At 46.6% G+C, this 14,178-nt stretch overlaps 2 protein-coding genes and 1 pseudogene across 4 annotated transcripts; all 3 read right to left on the bottom strand.

Annotated features, from left to right (window-relative positions):
- Positions 1–23: 23 nt before the first annotated feature.
- LOC112347825 lies at positions 24–1,824 on the bottom strand. Of its 2 annotated transcripts, XM_024679312.1 has the most exons (9): positions 1,392–1,824; positions 1,218–1,331; positions 919–1,152; positions 698–833; positions 542–648; positions 407–492; positions 293–347; positions 171–246; positions 24–104 (listed from the first exon to the last, which is right to left on the bottom strand). In XM_024679312.1, exons 4-9 carry the CDS (start codon positions 723–725, stop codon positions 73–75), a joined length of 384 nt encoding a protein of 127 aa, XP_024535080.1. In that variant the 5' UTR covers positions 726–833; positions 919–1,152; positions 1,218–1,331; positions 1,392–1,824; the 3' UTR covers positions 24–72. The 2 variants fall into 2 exon arrangements, 1 of the variants encoding a protein (XP_024535080.1); XR_002992868.1 differs by lacking the exons at positions 24–104; positions 171–246; positions 293–347; positions 407–492; positions 542–648 and having other exon boundaries at positions 770–833.
- Positions 1,825–1,902: 78 nt separating this feature from the next.
- LOC112347826 lies at positions 1,903–3,589 on the bottom strand. Of its 2 annotated transcripts, XR_002992870.1 has the most exons (4): positions 2,911–3,589; positions 2,760–2,848; positions 2,098–2,699; positions 1,903–2,037 (listed from the first exon to the last, which is right to left on the bottom strand). XR_002992870.1 is itself a non-coding variant. In XM_024679324.1 (3 exons), exons 2-3 carry the CDS (start codon positions 2,410–2,412, stop codon positions 1,978–1,980), a joined length of 375 nt encoding a protein of 124 aa, XP_024535092.1. In that variant the 5' UTR covers positions 2,413–2,699; positions 2,760–2,823; the 3' UTR covers positions 1,903–1,977. The 2 variants fall into 2 exon arrangements, 1 of the variants encoding a protein (XP_024535092.1); XM_024679324.1 differs by lacking the exon at positions 2,911–3,589 and having other exon boundaries at positions 2,760–2,823.
- Positions 3,590–5,911: 2,322 nt separating this feature from the next.
- Positions 5,912–7,354, bottom strand: LOC112347554 (annotated as a pseudogene).
- Positions 7,355–14,178: the final 6,824 nt, after the last annotated feature.

The raw sequence follows: 14,178 nt of genomic DNA, 5'->3' as shown, positions 1-14,178 counted from the left end.
AATCCAGGATAAATGGATATGAGAGCAAGCATACGGTGAAAATTGTCATCGACAAGATTATAATCTCCAGTCTCATATGTTCTTACTGGATGGCCCTGCCAAATCTAAAACAATCAAGTGATATTCGTCATCATTCTTTTGAGCGAACACTTTTACATCCCAGACAGTACCTCTGCCATCGTAGCCCGGACTCATTGCAATATGAGGATTGCATGGATGTACATCTGGCACGTAAGTCTCGGCAATCTGCACATCCATGTTATTCCATGAGAGCCCCATAAGATGTCTTTACCTTGTCATCCTTGAAAAAGTCGACGGAAGAAACTTTGATTGGCTCGGCACAACCACTGGAACAAAGGACGATTGATGTCAACAAAGACGCGAACCTGAACTGCACGTAGTTAACTTCATTCTCGTGGCTACTGAAAATGTCATGCTCATAATTTCGCCTTCCGGTGTGTACTCGTCCATCCACTTTCTTGCGTCCCAAACCTGTTCAAACAATTGCTACAAATATAAAAAGTCCACTTTTAAGGCTTACCCTGGCAAGCTTGTCCGAACTCCCAGTGACGAAATATGATCCATCTACATTAAACACACAGAACTGAATCTGATTCGTAGCCTGTGCTCCATTCTCAGCTCCTGCAGCTGGAAACAAGCTTTTAGAAGACCAAAAAAACATCGGCAGACTCTTTACATTCGGGCTCGACATCCGGCTTCGGCATGTAGACACGTGAATTGACAGAGGTTCCGTCTTCAGGTCGGGGACTAAACTTGATGGCCGTCACGTGGTCACGAAGTGTTGCAACCGGAACACCATCTGGTAATCCCCACTAAAGGCAGAAGCAAAACGAATCAAAACAAAAAACAGGAGGAATCGTTAGAAGCTGATGCAACTAAAGTGTTCGAACTACTTACAGACAAATCGGCTATCTCCCACAAAAAGCCAGGTTTTTAAGCACAGTAATCGAAACCAGCCAGCCAGCCAGGTTCTTGCATAGTCCAAACCTCCGCAGCTACGAAGGCGAAGCCTATTTTCTACTGCGATGCATTGCAAATCCACCACCAAGTTCGAGAGCATGAACTTGGTCAGCTTGCCAATGCATTGGTCTATTCGCTTCGTAGAGATACTTGTAGCATTTCTTTGCTCCGCTGCCAGTGGTTTGCTCGGATCAGCAACGGCAAGATTCGAAAAGATTCGAAAAGACAAGGCTTACATTCCAAAAGCGGGAATGCTCCTGATCCCGAAAGGGGAGGAACGTCTGCTTGGGAACTTTCGCATCACGCGAACAAGCAGTTGCTGCAAGAGCTTGTTGTCAACGTTCTTACACCTGCAAATCATCTCCTTGTCAACATGGAAAACCAATAAAGGATTTCGCGACACACAGTACCTCGGCAACTTGCGCGTCGCGGAGTGGGAACGACAAACATCGTCATTTTCATCAGCGGTGGGCGTCCCATTCCTGGAGAAAAATTCATGGTACCTCCGGGGCAAGAACTTGTGCTGTAGGAACTCGTTCCAGAGCTGGCCAGTGGCTCTCTCGCAAGGGCCCCGACTCAGGAAATGCATGATAAGGAAATGGAGATCGAGGTGATCTCCATCTCCTCGTTCAGCTCTCCATGTTTCAGGTCCAGTGAGTCTGCACGAGCCGTCAGCTAAGCTGCATGAACCCGGGTCTACTTGAAGACAGAAAACTTGAAAGCTTTGATTGAATCGTGTTCAAACAACCCGGGTCTGCTGAATAAATAGTTACACTGATCCACCTACAAGCAAGTAATATTAGACACTGCCAAGCCACGTCCATGTCTATGTTCCTGCCCGGAAATGACTTACTATCAGAAAGCTCAGACATGAGTCATTTTATTTCGAGGAAACCAAGACATGAGTCATTTTATTTCGAGGAAACGAAGATCCGAATCAGAAGATTTTTCCCTGTCGAAAAACAAAACAGTTTTGTCGAACTTCCTATGAATCAACTACCGATCACTGAACATGGTCAGCAGCAGCAGCGCCACTTCTGTGCGGTTTGCACACCACTGGATGATCAAGCAAATAATTTCAAGATTCGCACAAGCCAGAACTTCACAAATGCTTACCGGATTAGCTTGGCCCTGGGCTGCCTCAGCTCGCAGAGCATCTCGCAGCATCCTCAGTTCCTCCCTCAAGGCACCAAAATCCTGTATCACCTGCCTGAGGCTGGGAAGGTCCTCCTTGAGAACTCCACGGAGAGCCTGCAGATCCTCCTTGAGAGCTCCACGGAGAGCCTGTAGATCCTCCTTCGCTGCTCCCCTGGTTGAAGAAGCCATGGTGATGACGCTCTTGGTGAGGAGGTTGATGATGAGCATGGTTGCAATGCAAGTTGCCGCAATGACAACACAAGCACCCGCGACCGCCACAATCACAACATCCATGGAAGCTGCGGAGACGACGAACCCTAGATTTTACATGGAGGGAAAATTTGCTCACCCTAACCCTGGCTATGGCGGACAATTTTCTTTAAAATTGTTTAAAGAATCGCGTTTTTTTTTCGAAGACGAGCAGAGTCTGAGCTCCACGAGATTGGGACAAGGAATCCAAACCCGTCCTCGGTCGCTCTGCGGCAAAAGGGCCTGACGAAGAACGCAGTGAGACGTGCCTTTTTCACGCTTGCGATGAACAGCTTCCAGCGGCCGTGACGAAGTCCGCCAGTACCTCGTCACTGAGAAGAAAACAAAGCTTGTGTAAGTAACAGATGAGAAGAAAGGCAGTAAAGATTCACCTGAAAGGTGCCGTCTGTAAGCTCCAAGCCTTCGAAGTGCAAAGCTTTTCAGAGTCGAACCGCAAGCTGCAACAGCCGCCACCGTAACGCTGCACAAAAAACATCCCGCGGATCTCAGTAAGAAGCCAAAGCAGCACAGACGGTTGGTTACCTGCAATGTGAGATACTGAGCTCCTCTAGTTTCGGCCCCATGGCCACCATGAGCTCGCTCGGTAATTCGTCGGTTCACGCTCGCGAGAGAAAGGGACGTCAGCTCGGGCAGCCCTGCTCCGAAATTTGCTGCAATCCGGGAGCAAGATCTGCGAGAGAGGTCCTGCCAGGATTTTCTGCGCTGCCTTGGTACAAGCTCGTATAGCTTGGACCTTTAAAGCCTCCCGCTCCCCTTCCAAGCGACGTGATCCATCTTCTGGCGGAGAACAGCGACAGAGGAGAAGCGCGAGGCCAATCCACGTCGGGAGAAGCGGTTTGGAGGCGGCGGCGAGGCTGCCTGGCTGGGGACCCCCTGGCTGCGCTGACTTGTGTCATCCACGGGCTTGGGCACCTCTGCAAGATCATCGCGCATGACATCCTCGTCGCCGTCAATCTGTGCCTCCTGTGGAGGCCTCGCCCTGGAGAAGAGCTCTTCTTTGTTGTCGGCACTGCCGGCTCCAGCACTGGCTCTGGCCGTGGCGGCTTGCTCCTCGATTTCCATGGCTCCGATTCGGCTTCCACCGTCTTACCTTTCCTCGCGCGGTGGCGCGGCGCGACGGCGTCTCCGGAGCTCCAACAGAGATGGCAGCCCGGGAGCCGGATTGGCGGCAGGAATCGATGCTGCTCTTGTGCCACGGGCGTGGATTCTTCCCACGGAGGCGCTGCCAGTTGCCGGAAAACGTATGAAACTAAAAAAACGTAACGTTTTAAACGCGTTAAAAAACGCCGTTCTAAACTCCCAACGCGTTTGCACTATTTTGCCTTGCACGTTTTCACACCTCTTGCCCAAACTCCAGCAAGATGTGCTCGGACTCGCTCCGCTCCCCCAGTGTGAATCTCATGACAATACTTACATGTCCAGTGCCGCTCTGCTTGTATCACATGCTTCCAGCTCCAGCATTTGCGGCGTCCTCCAATTCCTGCCATGAACCCTTAAAAAACCTCGCAGCAGTTTTTCCGATTTCGAGGTAGCAGACCCAGCAGATGCCGATGATGGGCATCTGCTGCAGCAAGCCGCACAGGGTTCAGGGGGGCCAGCAGAATCTATGGTGGCAAGCACGGAGAACTGGTCCAGTGCTGAGACAAGCAGAACAGCGAAACGGCTTCTTCTTTCATTTGTTTTAGTATGTTATTCGGTTGGGTTTTATAAACTTAATATTAGATTAAAGTGTCTTTAGTAAATATTAGTGTTTTCTTAATCATTTTAGGCTTTAACATGTAAACGTTTGATTGTCCTGAAAAAAACGTTTTAAACGGCGTTTAAACGTGGACGCGTTTGAACGTTTGCACGTCTAGCTGCAACTATGCTGGATATCTTCCTCCGCGGGCACATTCTCGGGAATCTTGATCTTGTCGTCGTGATTTCGCGAGGAGCTGTGGATCTTGGCGCCGGCGTGGTGGCTCCGCGAGGTTTTGTGGCCAGAGTAGGAGCAGCGGATCAATCCAGGGATTTCGTCCTCTTGTTCTTGGCGGGGGATTTCTGGTGCTAGGGTGATCACCGTCGGCTTCCGGATCGAAGAGGAGCTCACGCGGCCTCGATGACAAGAGGAGGAGGGGGAGGAAGAGGAGAAGGATGGCCCTCCATCTCCTCACTCGATCCTTGGCAGCTCTCTTCGCTGCAAATGGAAAAATCTATCAACACTTTTCTTCCAGAGCTGCGCTACACTGACTGACTTACATGTGTTGGAGCTCCACAGGAAAGCAGCCACATAAAACACGGAGGAACAGCTGTGATATCTTGGATTCACAGTGAGTTTCTTTCTTCTCTATTCCTTTATTTGGCCTCTCCAAGCCCTGCAAAGTGGAGAAAGCGTTGCGTGCGTGGAGCAAAAACTAAAACCCAGCAGTGGTCAACCCTCGACTTGAAAACGAGAACCTCTGGCTCAGCTTCGAGAGCAAGAGCTCCGATCCGATCACTGCACCCGTGATTTTTTCTTGGTGTTACGTAGAATCGCCACTTTTCCAAAGAGGTACCTTTAATTTCTTTATTTGTTTGGCTCCGAGGGAGTATCATGGGAGCTCTAGAAAGAATGGTATAAAAAGATCCTCCCAACTCGGGACAAAAGGTGTGCTCGTGAAGATCTCGTAGTCACTATATAGTCTGCGAAGTCTGTCAGCTCCGGCAAGTCAATGCTGCCGCGAATCCTGTACACGTCCATAAACTCGAGAGTGAGCCGGCCCGGTTCGAGAATGTACTCCAGTTCGGTGATCTCGCAGAACGCTCGGAGTTCTCACCCTTCCATCGTCGTCAAGCTAGTGTTGATGTGCCTGCGATCAGTTTCAATTCAAACATAATTCAAGGCAAGCTCGTTGGATCTCTTACCCCAGCAGCAGCGCCACTTACCCACCCTGCACACAAGCCATCCAGACCCCGATCAAGTATTTTCAAATCTGCACAAAATCAAAATTTAACAAATGCTTACATGATAGAGGGATGTCCATAACTTGGTTGTGGGTGTGTCCTCTGTCAGTGTGCCATGAAGTGCCTGGAGGTCCTGCTTGATTGCAGCATGAATTGTGGAAGTCATGACTGCAGTATATGTAAGATTATAAACTTAAATTTTAACAACAAACAAACTCAAATCTTTGTGATTGATGGATGAATGACACCTGAAGAAAACGCTAACATAACCATTAACATATAGCTATTACTCTCTAGTGTTTGTGTGATGAATGAATGAATGAATGAATAAATGAATGAATGGATTGAACGAAGGAATGAATGATAGGAAAACTTGTTAACTTTAAGAATGTTAGCTATAGACAGATGTAAGATTACAAAATTTTAAATATTTTATTTTGGAAAGCAAAATAATATATTTAAGAGTTTGTAATCCTAGTGTTAATGTCATTTGTCCTGAAAATCTGAGAGGACTTATCTTGATCAACTCATGTCATCCGGGAAATAAGTTTGAAAATTTCCCACTATAGTTCTCACTGAAATGTTGAAAACCTATTTCAAATCAAGATTCGTATGTGTTTGAGAGCAGCACGTAACAGAACGAGTTCGTTTCATCCAACTTCTGCACTTGTTGAGCAAGCTCATCTGCATTCAGCTTCGTTTGGTTATTCCCATGAATCTTGTATGCGCTAAGAAGCTGAGTCCAAGCAACGGGACTAGGATGCAAGGGCATGTTGTGAATCAAATCCTGAGCTTCAGCCAGCCTTCCTGCTCTTCCCAGATGATCGGCGATGCAGATGTAATGCTCAGCCATGGGATCAACACCATAGTCGTTTCTCAAGCTCACATAATACGTCCACCCGTCTTTCAGCTCCCCACAGTGACAGCAAGACGAAAGCACCGCGATGAAGGTGATTCCATCCGGTTCAACTCCATCCAAACCCATCTCCTTGAAGAGATCCAGAGCTAGCAGGCCATGACCACTCTGTGCATATGCAGATACCGTCGCACTCCAAGACACAGTGCGTCTTTCAGGCATCGCATCGAAGATCCGACGAGCCTCCTCCAGACTCCCGCACTTCCCATACATTGTCAGGATCGACGTCGAAACCGGCTCCAACGCGCTGAATCCAGACTTCCCGACTCTGAGCAACGAGACCGTTGCACAGGCGTCGAAGATCGTAACGAAGGTGATCTCGTTGGGTTGCAAGCCTTCAAGATCCATCTTTCGAAACAACGCGATGGCCTGCTGATTATGCCCGTTGTGCGAATACGCCGGAATCGTAACGTTCCAGGAAACCACATCTCTGCAAGGCATCTGATTCAAGACATCCACAGCTTGATCAACCAGTCTGTTCTGAGCATAGGCTGTGACCATTGAGTTCCAGGTCACGACATCCTCTCAGGCATCTTTTCAAACAACACCCTTGCCTCACGTAAATGACCGTTTTGCGCATACGCTCTAACGATCGTCGTCCACGATACGACATTCTTCTCCGGCATCGCATCGAACACCGTCCTCGCAAGTCCCAAATCGCCCTCCGAAGCGTACGCAGCTACGATCGTGTTCCTGGCGATGAGATTCTGCTGAGGCATTCCTTTGCTCGAGCGGTTTTGAGCATACGCGGAGATCATCAGCGACCACGAAACCAGGTCTCTCCTCGGCATCTCTTCGAACAATGTCTCGGCCTCGCGAAAATGCTTCGTGTGAGCGTAACCAGATATCATCACATTCCAAGAGACGACGTCTTTCTCGGGCATCAACTCGAAAACCTTCTTCGCTTCGTCCAAATGTCCGTACTGAATACGCAGCCAACATGGCTGTCCAGGCCAGAACATTCCTCTCAGGCATTCCTTCAAAAACCTTCCTCGAATCCTCGACTTTGCCGTTGCGAGCGTACGCCGTGAGCATCGCGCTCCAGGAAACGACGCTTCGATACGGCATCCGATCGAAGAAATCTTTTGCTGAGTCTAAATCACCCATCTGCGAGTAGGCAGTGATCATCGTCGTCCAGGAAGCCACATCTTTATGCTCTCAAACAAGCTTCTACCCTGCAGTAGAGGACCATTCTGCGCAAACACTTCCATCATCACGTTCCAGACGACTAGATCACGATCAGGCATCGAATCAAGCAGATCCAAGACCACCAGTTCTTCCGTAGGCTTCCAGCATTGTCGTCCAGGAAACCACATTCTTGATCGGCATCTTATCGAACAAAATCCTCGCTTGCAGCAATTGACCATTCTCTGTATATGCACGGATCATGATGTTCCAAGTGAACGCATTAGGCTGTTTAACACTATCAAACACTTCGCGAGCATCAGGCAAACTCCCGCATTTCCCGTACATCTGAACGAGCAGATTGCAGAGGACTGTGTTGTTTGTTTGCCAGGACGCATGGATCTCTCTGTGAAGTTGTTTCCCTCTGGCTAAGTTTCTGGTAAGAGCGCAGGATTTCAGCAGCGAGACGTCCAGAGCTGGGCTGATGGTGGTGCTAGAAACACACATCTCTGTCAACTGAATCATCGATCTTATACAGCGCTAGCCTACAGCTTCTATCTAAACTGGTTTTGCGACTTCCATATCAACAATCCGGCTTGTTTCGTCGGTGCTCGTCTTCTTCTTCGGTTTCTTCATGCCGCTCATGCAGACGGACAAGTAGGCAATGCTGAGCAGCAAAGTGACGAGTGTAAAAGCACCACCCACAACACTCACGCCTTGCAGAACAGTGCTGCAACCAGATTCTTCAAACCTTTCCACTTGATAACTGCTGAGGCTGGCCGCCGTGTTCAAGGAGTTCAGCGATCACGAAAGAGATCCTGCCATTACCACATAAGTTGATCTTTTAAATAAATGATTTATTTATTTATTTTTTTGCTGAAAATACCAGGAAAGAGTGAGGAGGATAATTGCAGGGATCTTGCATCCGCGTCGATGAAGCGACGAAGAACAGCAAGTGCATTTTGTGGTGTCTGTGGCGGTAATTTGGCCGAGAAGCAAACACACGGCAGCTCTGATAGCTAAGCCGCTTGCTACCTCTCCTCTCTTGGGAGTGCATCTGATTCTGGTGTGATCAGATGAAATCTCGTCTTGAATGGTTTCCTACAGCCAGAAAACGTGAATTCAAGGGCGAAGTGAAGGCGGCTTACATGATAACTTGTGGACGAAGAACCGACTGAAAGGCCGAACGCGAGGAGATCCAACGCTAATGTAAATGCAGCAGCGGGATAAAGAGATAACCTCATTGAAACTCTTGCAACTGGGAATGAATCAATTGAAGCAGAAGCAGAGTAAAGGGAGACATTGTCGGTGAAGTTAAGCGACGTGAGTTAGTATTTAACATATAATTAACAAAATGTTTGCAAAAAACATTAAGTAGAACCTATTCTATGAAAATAGTCAACTCTATGTTTTGTTACACACTGAGGAATGTTGTCACGAAGAGTGGGTCAAGCTATGTTGCTATCTTCCTCCTCGAGTGCAGTTTGCCGAGCGTATGGGGAATTCTAATCGGTACATAATATTCTTTTCCATACAAAGAATATTCTGGTGCGGCTAATTGTGTCCATATATGTTTATATATTTATAATTAATAATTAAGCACTGGAGGAATGCCATGAAGCTTGCTCTCGATGAAGTTTGCAACATCGCTTGCATGAAGCTACTGCGCATAAGGTCAATCGATCACTGACAGAAAGAATATAGTCAAAGATAAAATCCAAACCTGTGTAGGTAGCAAAATACTGTTTTGATTTTTTAATATATTAAAAACTAAATTGGAATTGTATCAAAAAAACAAATATTGGCCTAGAAAATGTTAGATTGATTACAAAAATTAATTCTTGAAAATTTAAATATTTGGAACAAAATATACCCCTAGGCATAAATAAAAATAAAGCTTCTAAAGCTAGAGTTCCTTGGTAAATGTGACCGTCACTGATGGTCCGATCCGGTATCTCAACATTCTTTAACTTACTCATGTTCCACTTCAAGAGTAACTACATTGATTGAGGCTCGTAATGCCAAAGGGGCAATGAAATATTGGTCGGGGCCAGTGGCATTCACCAGAGTAGACAGCTCATGGATGTGTTGGTTCTTTCCAAGCTTAAGAGGAATGTGAAGAAGAATGTCCTTGAAAGTATGATCAAGACAATGTAAAAACCATGTCTTTTGGAGGCTGAAAACCACCGAGTGTCATCGCACCACCCCCCTCGTCCATCCCTCCATAACAAAGAGAGAAAACGTCCTCCATGGCATTCTTCTCAACACCTCTGTCGTCGCTGGTGGAGGCGCCGCTGCTGCCACTGGGTGGACCACTGGACCTGTTGGATCTAGAGCCCGTGGGTCCAGATCTGCTCTGGCACCTGTTTCCGTGGGGACTGGGAGCCGCAGCTTCACTGGCCATTTACTTGCTCTCCTCTAGAGCTACACCCTTTCCCTAAAGCAGCGGTGGAGATCCTCCATGCCGGGAGTGACGGTGGCGAGACTGTAGCTCCGGATCTGCTGCTGGTGCCTGTTCCTGTGGGGAATGCTGTGGCGATTGAGCGGGAGAGAGTGGAAGATCTCTGCCTGGGAGATCCGAGAGCCACAGCTTCACTGGGCATTTACTCGACCACATCCCTCTCTTGCCCTTTCCCTAAAGCAGTGGCGCTCCACATCGGGAGCGACGGGGCGATTTGTGCAGGAAAAATTTAAAAGATCTCAACAAAAAAAGTTTGGATGATGATACGAAAAACACTTGCATGTGACACGTGTCGTTGCTTCTTCTCCCGCCCCACGCAGCTTGGCCGCCTCCCATTGGCCGGGAGCAAACATCAGAAAAATTTCTCACACAACCATGGCTACCGACCCTGGCCCGGGCCTGGAATCCAACGGCCGGCGAGCCTTATCTCTTTATATGTATAGATATTTATAATTATATTTATATATATATCAAACTAAACATAAACATAACTCTTCTCAATTTGTTTCATGAAGACTTGTTTCCACCAGTCAGTGCCTCATCGTCAATGAATGCATTGTTATACAGTGACGTGAGCAAATTTGTCTCTCGTAAACTTTGAACTCTTCAACTATTTTCGCTGCTATCTGCTAACAAACAATAGTATACCATGGGAACTGGAAATCTTCTGGCTCGTCAAGGAATGTAGCATGTGTTCAGGATCTCCTTGTTCTTTGCAACCTTGGAGTAGGGGGAACCGAAAATACACATGGCAACGATGCTTTCCTGAAAAAAGGAACATTAAAAAGTACCAATTTCGAAAGGATGAGTTACCTTTCCAGGAGTCCTGGCACATCAGCGATTTGTGTTGGCCGCTGCTTAACTCAACACAGAGTTTGTTTTACCTCTTAGAGCCTCTGCTCTCGAGTCCTGCCGTGTCAGTGAGTCCCGCCACATCAGCGTGTCCTGCCATATCAGCGAGTCCCACCACGTTAGCGAGTCCTGCCACATCAACGATTTGTGCTGGTCGCCACGTAACTCAGAATAACCTTTCTAAAAATACAGTATCCCCAGGACGTGTGCACGTACAGGAACTTCAGCTTGCAAGTTTCTGCAGTGTTATTCAAAGCCGGCAAATCCACCACGTAGCCAGCTCTGTCTAGTATCCCGAAAGCAGGGTTCACCAAGTTCTTCAGTAAAGCATCCGAGAGCTCCGTATACTGATCAACCAGCAACACATCTAGTAGGCGAATCGATGATGAGAAGATCAACAGCTCCCTGGACACATTTCGGTAGAGACTTCCAATCCTCAAGCTCCTTCAGTCCTGGTGGAAAAGGTCTCCCAGCTTTGAAGTACTATTGGACTGCAAGGTTTCCTGAATCTGCATGGATGATTTCCAAACTCCCGTTTCTCTGGCATCAGCATCCTCAACATATCACCTTCTTCCAATCTGGTGATGGGGCTGAAGAAAAAGCCTGGCCCTTGCTGCCCTTGGTGGCCGATCTTGCTGACTTGATATCCATCTTCACCTGGAGCTTCCTCACTTCTTCCACAATAGCTCTCACCGATAATCCTTGTGTATCTTGTAGCCCATTCCGGACAGCCACCGGGAAGGAAATCCAGCCAGAAAGGACAGTACTACACTTCAAAATCGCTAATGTCACACATGAGCCTGCTCCACATGTTGCAACATCCATCTACTCTTCGAAATTTTCAGGGAGTGCATCATTTTTCCATTTGAAAAACCATAAATAGATAAATATAAATAAAGAAACCAATTAAAGACTTGCCTGAATGTCATTCTTTTCAAACTCAAATAACTGAGAATGTGCACTTAACTCCTTGTTCTCACGTATGCTCTGGTACATATCTAGCTCGTGCATCTTCATATACCAGGCCATAAACTCGTCAACTGCTTGCCTGTTCGACCTGCAAGTGCCATTCCCATTAGCTTTTTTCATAACTTGCTAAGGAGGTCTAAGACCTCCCAACCAAGAGTTCCTTTGCATTTGGTACTTCTTCACCCACTGAGGTCGCTCCTATGAAGATAAATAACAATTAAGTGATATATCAATGAAGCAAAAGAGGACTTCATCCACCTCTATGCTAAGTCCCATTACTCTTTCAATGGCAATAAATTTCATTTTGTCATATTTAAACTCCTTATTGCACAAGTTCCAATAAACTAGATAGAATGCCCTAAACCAGATACTAGGTAGAATAGACTCAGCTTAATTCGCATTGCAAGGTTTCGCTACCTTGAATGACTTGTATATTCATTATCTCCCTTTAAGCCAACTAAAAAAGGGGCAATTGCTTGATGAGAGAGCCTTTAGTGGCTATTTTATCCCCATTTATCCTCCAATGTTCCAAGGATTCACGGTGACAGTATATTCAAATCTCATCCCATGATCCCCCCCTTCAGAGATGTTAATGTCTTCATTGACTATTGACTAACAACCCCTATTAAGCCAAGGGGAACCAACACCTCCATTTCCACACTGAATATACCAATCCTTTCATTGTGTAGACTAGCTATTCCAGGTGAGGCAACTAATTATCCACCTATACCACAGTCCCACGGTGGATACTTTCGTATTAAGGGTAGGTCACCTACCCACCATGTGGCTATGAAAATGTTTTGTGATGGTGCATTTGATGAACCGGACGAATAGAAACTGATCATTATCCTTAATATTAATTAATATAGAAATGTGAATATCATATTAGTCCCTCATCAAAGCAAGACCTCCCAACCAAGAGTTCCTTTGCATTTGGTACTTCTTCACCCACCGAGGTCGCTCCTATGAAGATAGATAACAATTAAGTGATATATCAACAAAGCAAAACAAGACTTCATCCACCTCTATGCTAAGTCCCATCACTCTTTCAATGGCAACAAATTTCATTTTGTCATATTTAAACTCCTTATTGCACAAGTTCCAATAAACCAGACAAAATGCCCTAAACCAGATACCAGGCAGAATAGATTCAGCTTAATTCGCATTGCAAGGTTTCCTTTGTTCCTTTGGCACTAAGTGGTTCGTAGCATCAGCGCTCTCCACTCTCAATAGGGTACTAAAACAACTGGTACTACAGCCACCACATTCGCCCACATTGCCAAAAGACATACCATCTTGTTTCACTCGACCCTCTCCAAGTGAAATTACACTCTTTGATGAAAACCACCTAATACAGTTTCAGCTGCCTTGAGTGACTTGCATATTCACTAGCGTTCGGTTAGTTATTTCACCCACAAGCCACTAATCCTAGTTATTCAAAAAACTCGGACAACCAGATATTCGCATCTCCCATAGGGACAAGTTGTATCCAAACATGAGGTGGTTTCACTCCACCAAGCCTTTTGGTTATGCTTGCATTTCAATGCTTCCACAATCTAATAACTTCAGTCCCATATCTGAGCATTGTGGAGCTCATACACTAAAGGTTATCTGGTTCACCCAGAGCCTTTACGAGCCTACCAATAACCAAGAATTTCCAAAACCACATTACAGGTTTTCAAGCTCTTCAAACTCTCTCTATTGGTAAACTAGTTCTCTAGAGTTTCAGTTAGGTTCTCTAGTTAGCCAGGAAGAAAAACTCTTCCTACAGATTAGCATTTGTTTAGCTTACAACAACTTGTAGCCAGCAAGGAATCTGGATCTTCCAACATGTTTTGAGTTGATGTCCCATTTCACAGCTCATCTGTTTGAAAATAAACTAAAGAAAATTAAAACAGTCAACTGGTCTCTCCGGTACCAAATTGGAACCACGTAACGGGCGACTTTAGGTTTAACACATTTTAGGGTTTGGCGGCTATGGTGGCTGAAGCGGTGAGGGAGCTGAAGAAGTCGCTCAATGATGACGACGAAGAAGTCGCTCAACGACGACGATGAAGAAGTCGCTCAACGACGACGATCAGTCATCTCTTCTTTGATAGGCACGAAGAGATGACTGATCTGCTCACACATATTGAGGAAGGCTTCAACCACATCGCTGTAGTGATAGGCCCCAACAATTCAGGCAAGTCTGCTCTGCTCAAGCAGCTTAGGAAGATGTGGGATGCTAGCCCTCTACTGAAAGCCCAGTTGCCGCTCTTCTACATGGACATGAGGGCTGCAGACTTTAGTTCCCCGGAGCTGGCTGCTGCACAGATTGCAAAACAGATGCGAACTTGGGCTTCTTGGCTCAAAGATGTGGCAGCGGCCCTTCTGAAGACGATCGGAGGTGTCAGTGTCGATCTGAAGAAGCTGACGTTCAAGGGCGTAAACCTTGATGCATCGAGCTTTCTAGAGCTGTTAAAAGCGGAGCCAGTGAAGGACTTGGGCTCTGTCATGAGTTGGTTTATGAGCCTAGCGGCTGAAAACTAGCATAGGAGGCCAATTT

The sequence above is a fragment of the Selaginella moellendorffii genome, unplaced genomic scaffold (assembly GCF_000143415.4).
Source record: "Selaginella moellendorffii unplaced genomic scaffold, v1.0 SELMOscaffold_1, whole genome shotgun sequence".
NCBI lineage: Eukaryota > Viridiplantae > Streptophyta > Lycopodiopsida > Selaginellales > Selaginellaceae > Selaginella > Selaginella moellendorffii.
Note: the sequence above shows the minus strand (reverse complement) of the source record. Positions and strands in the feature narration are given on the sequence as shown.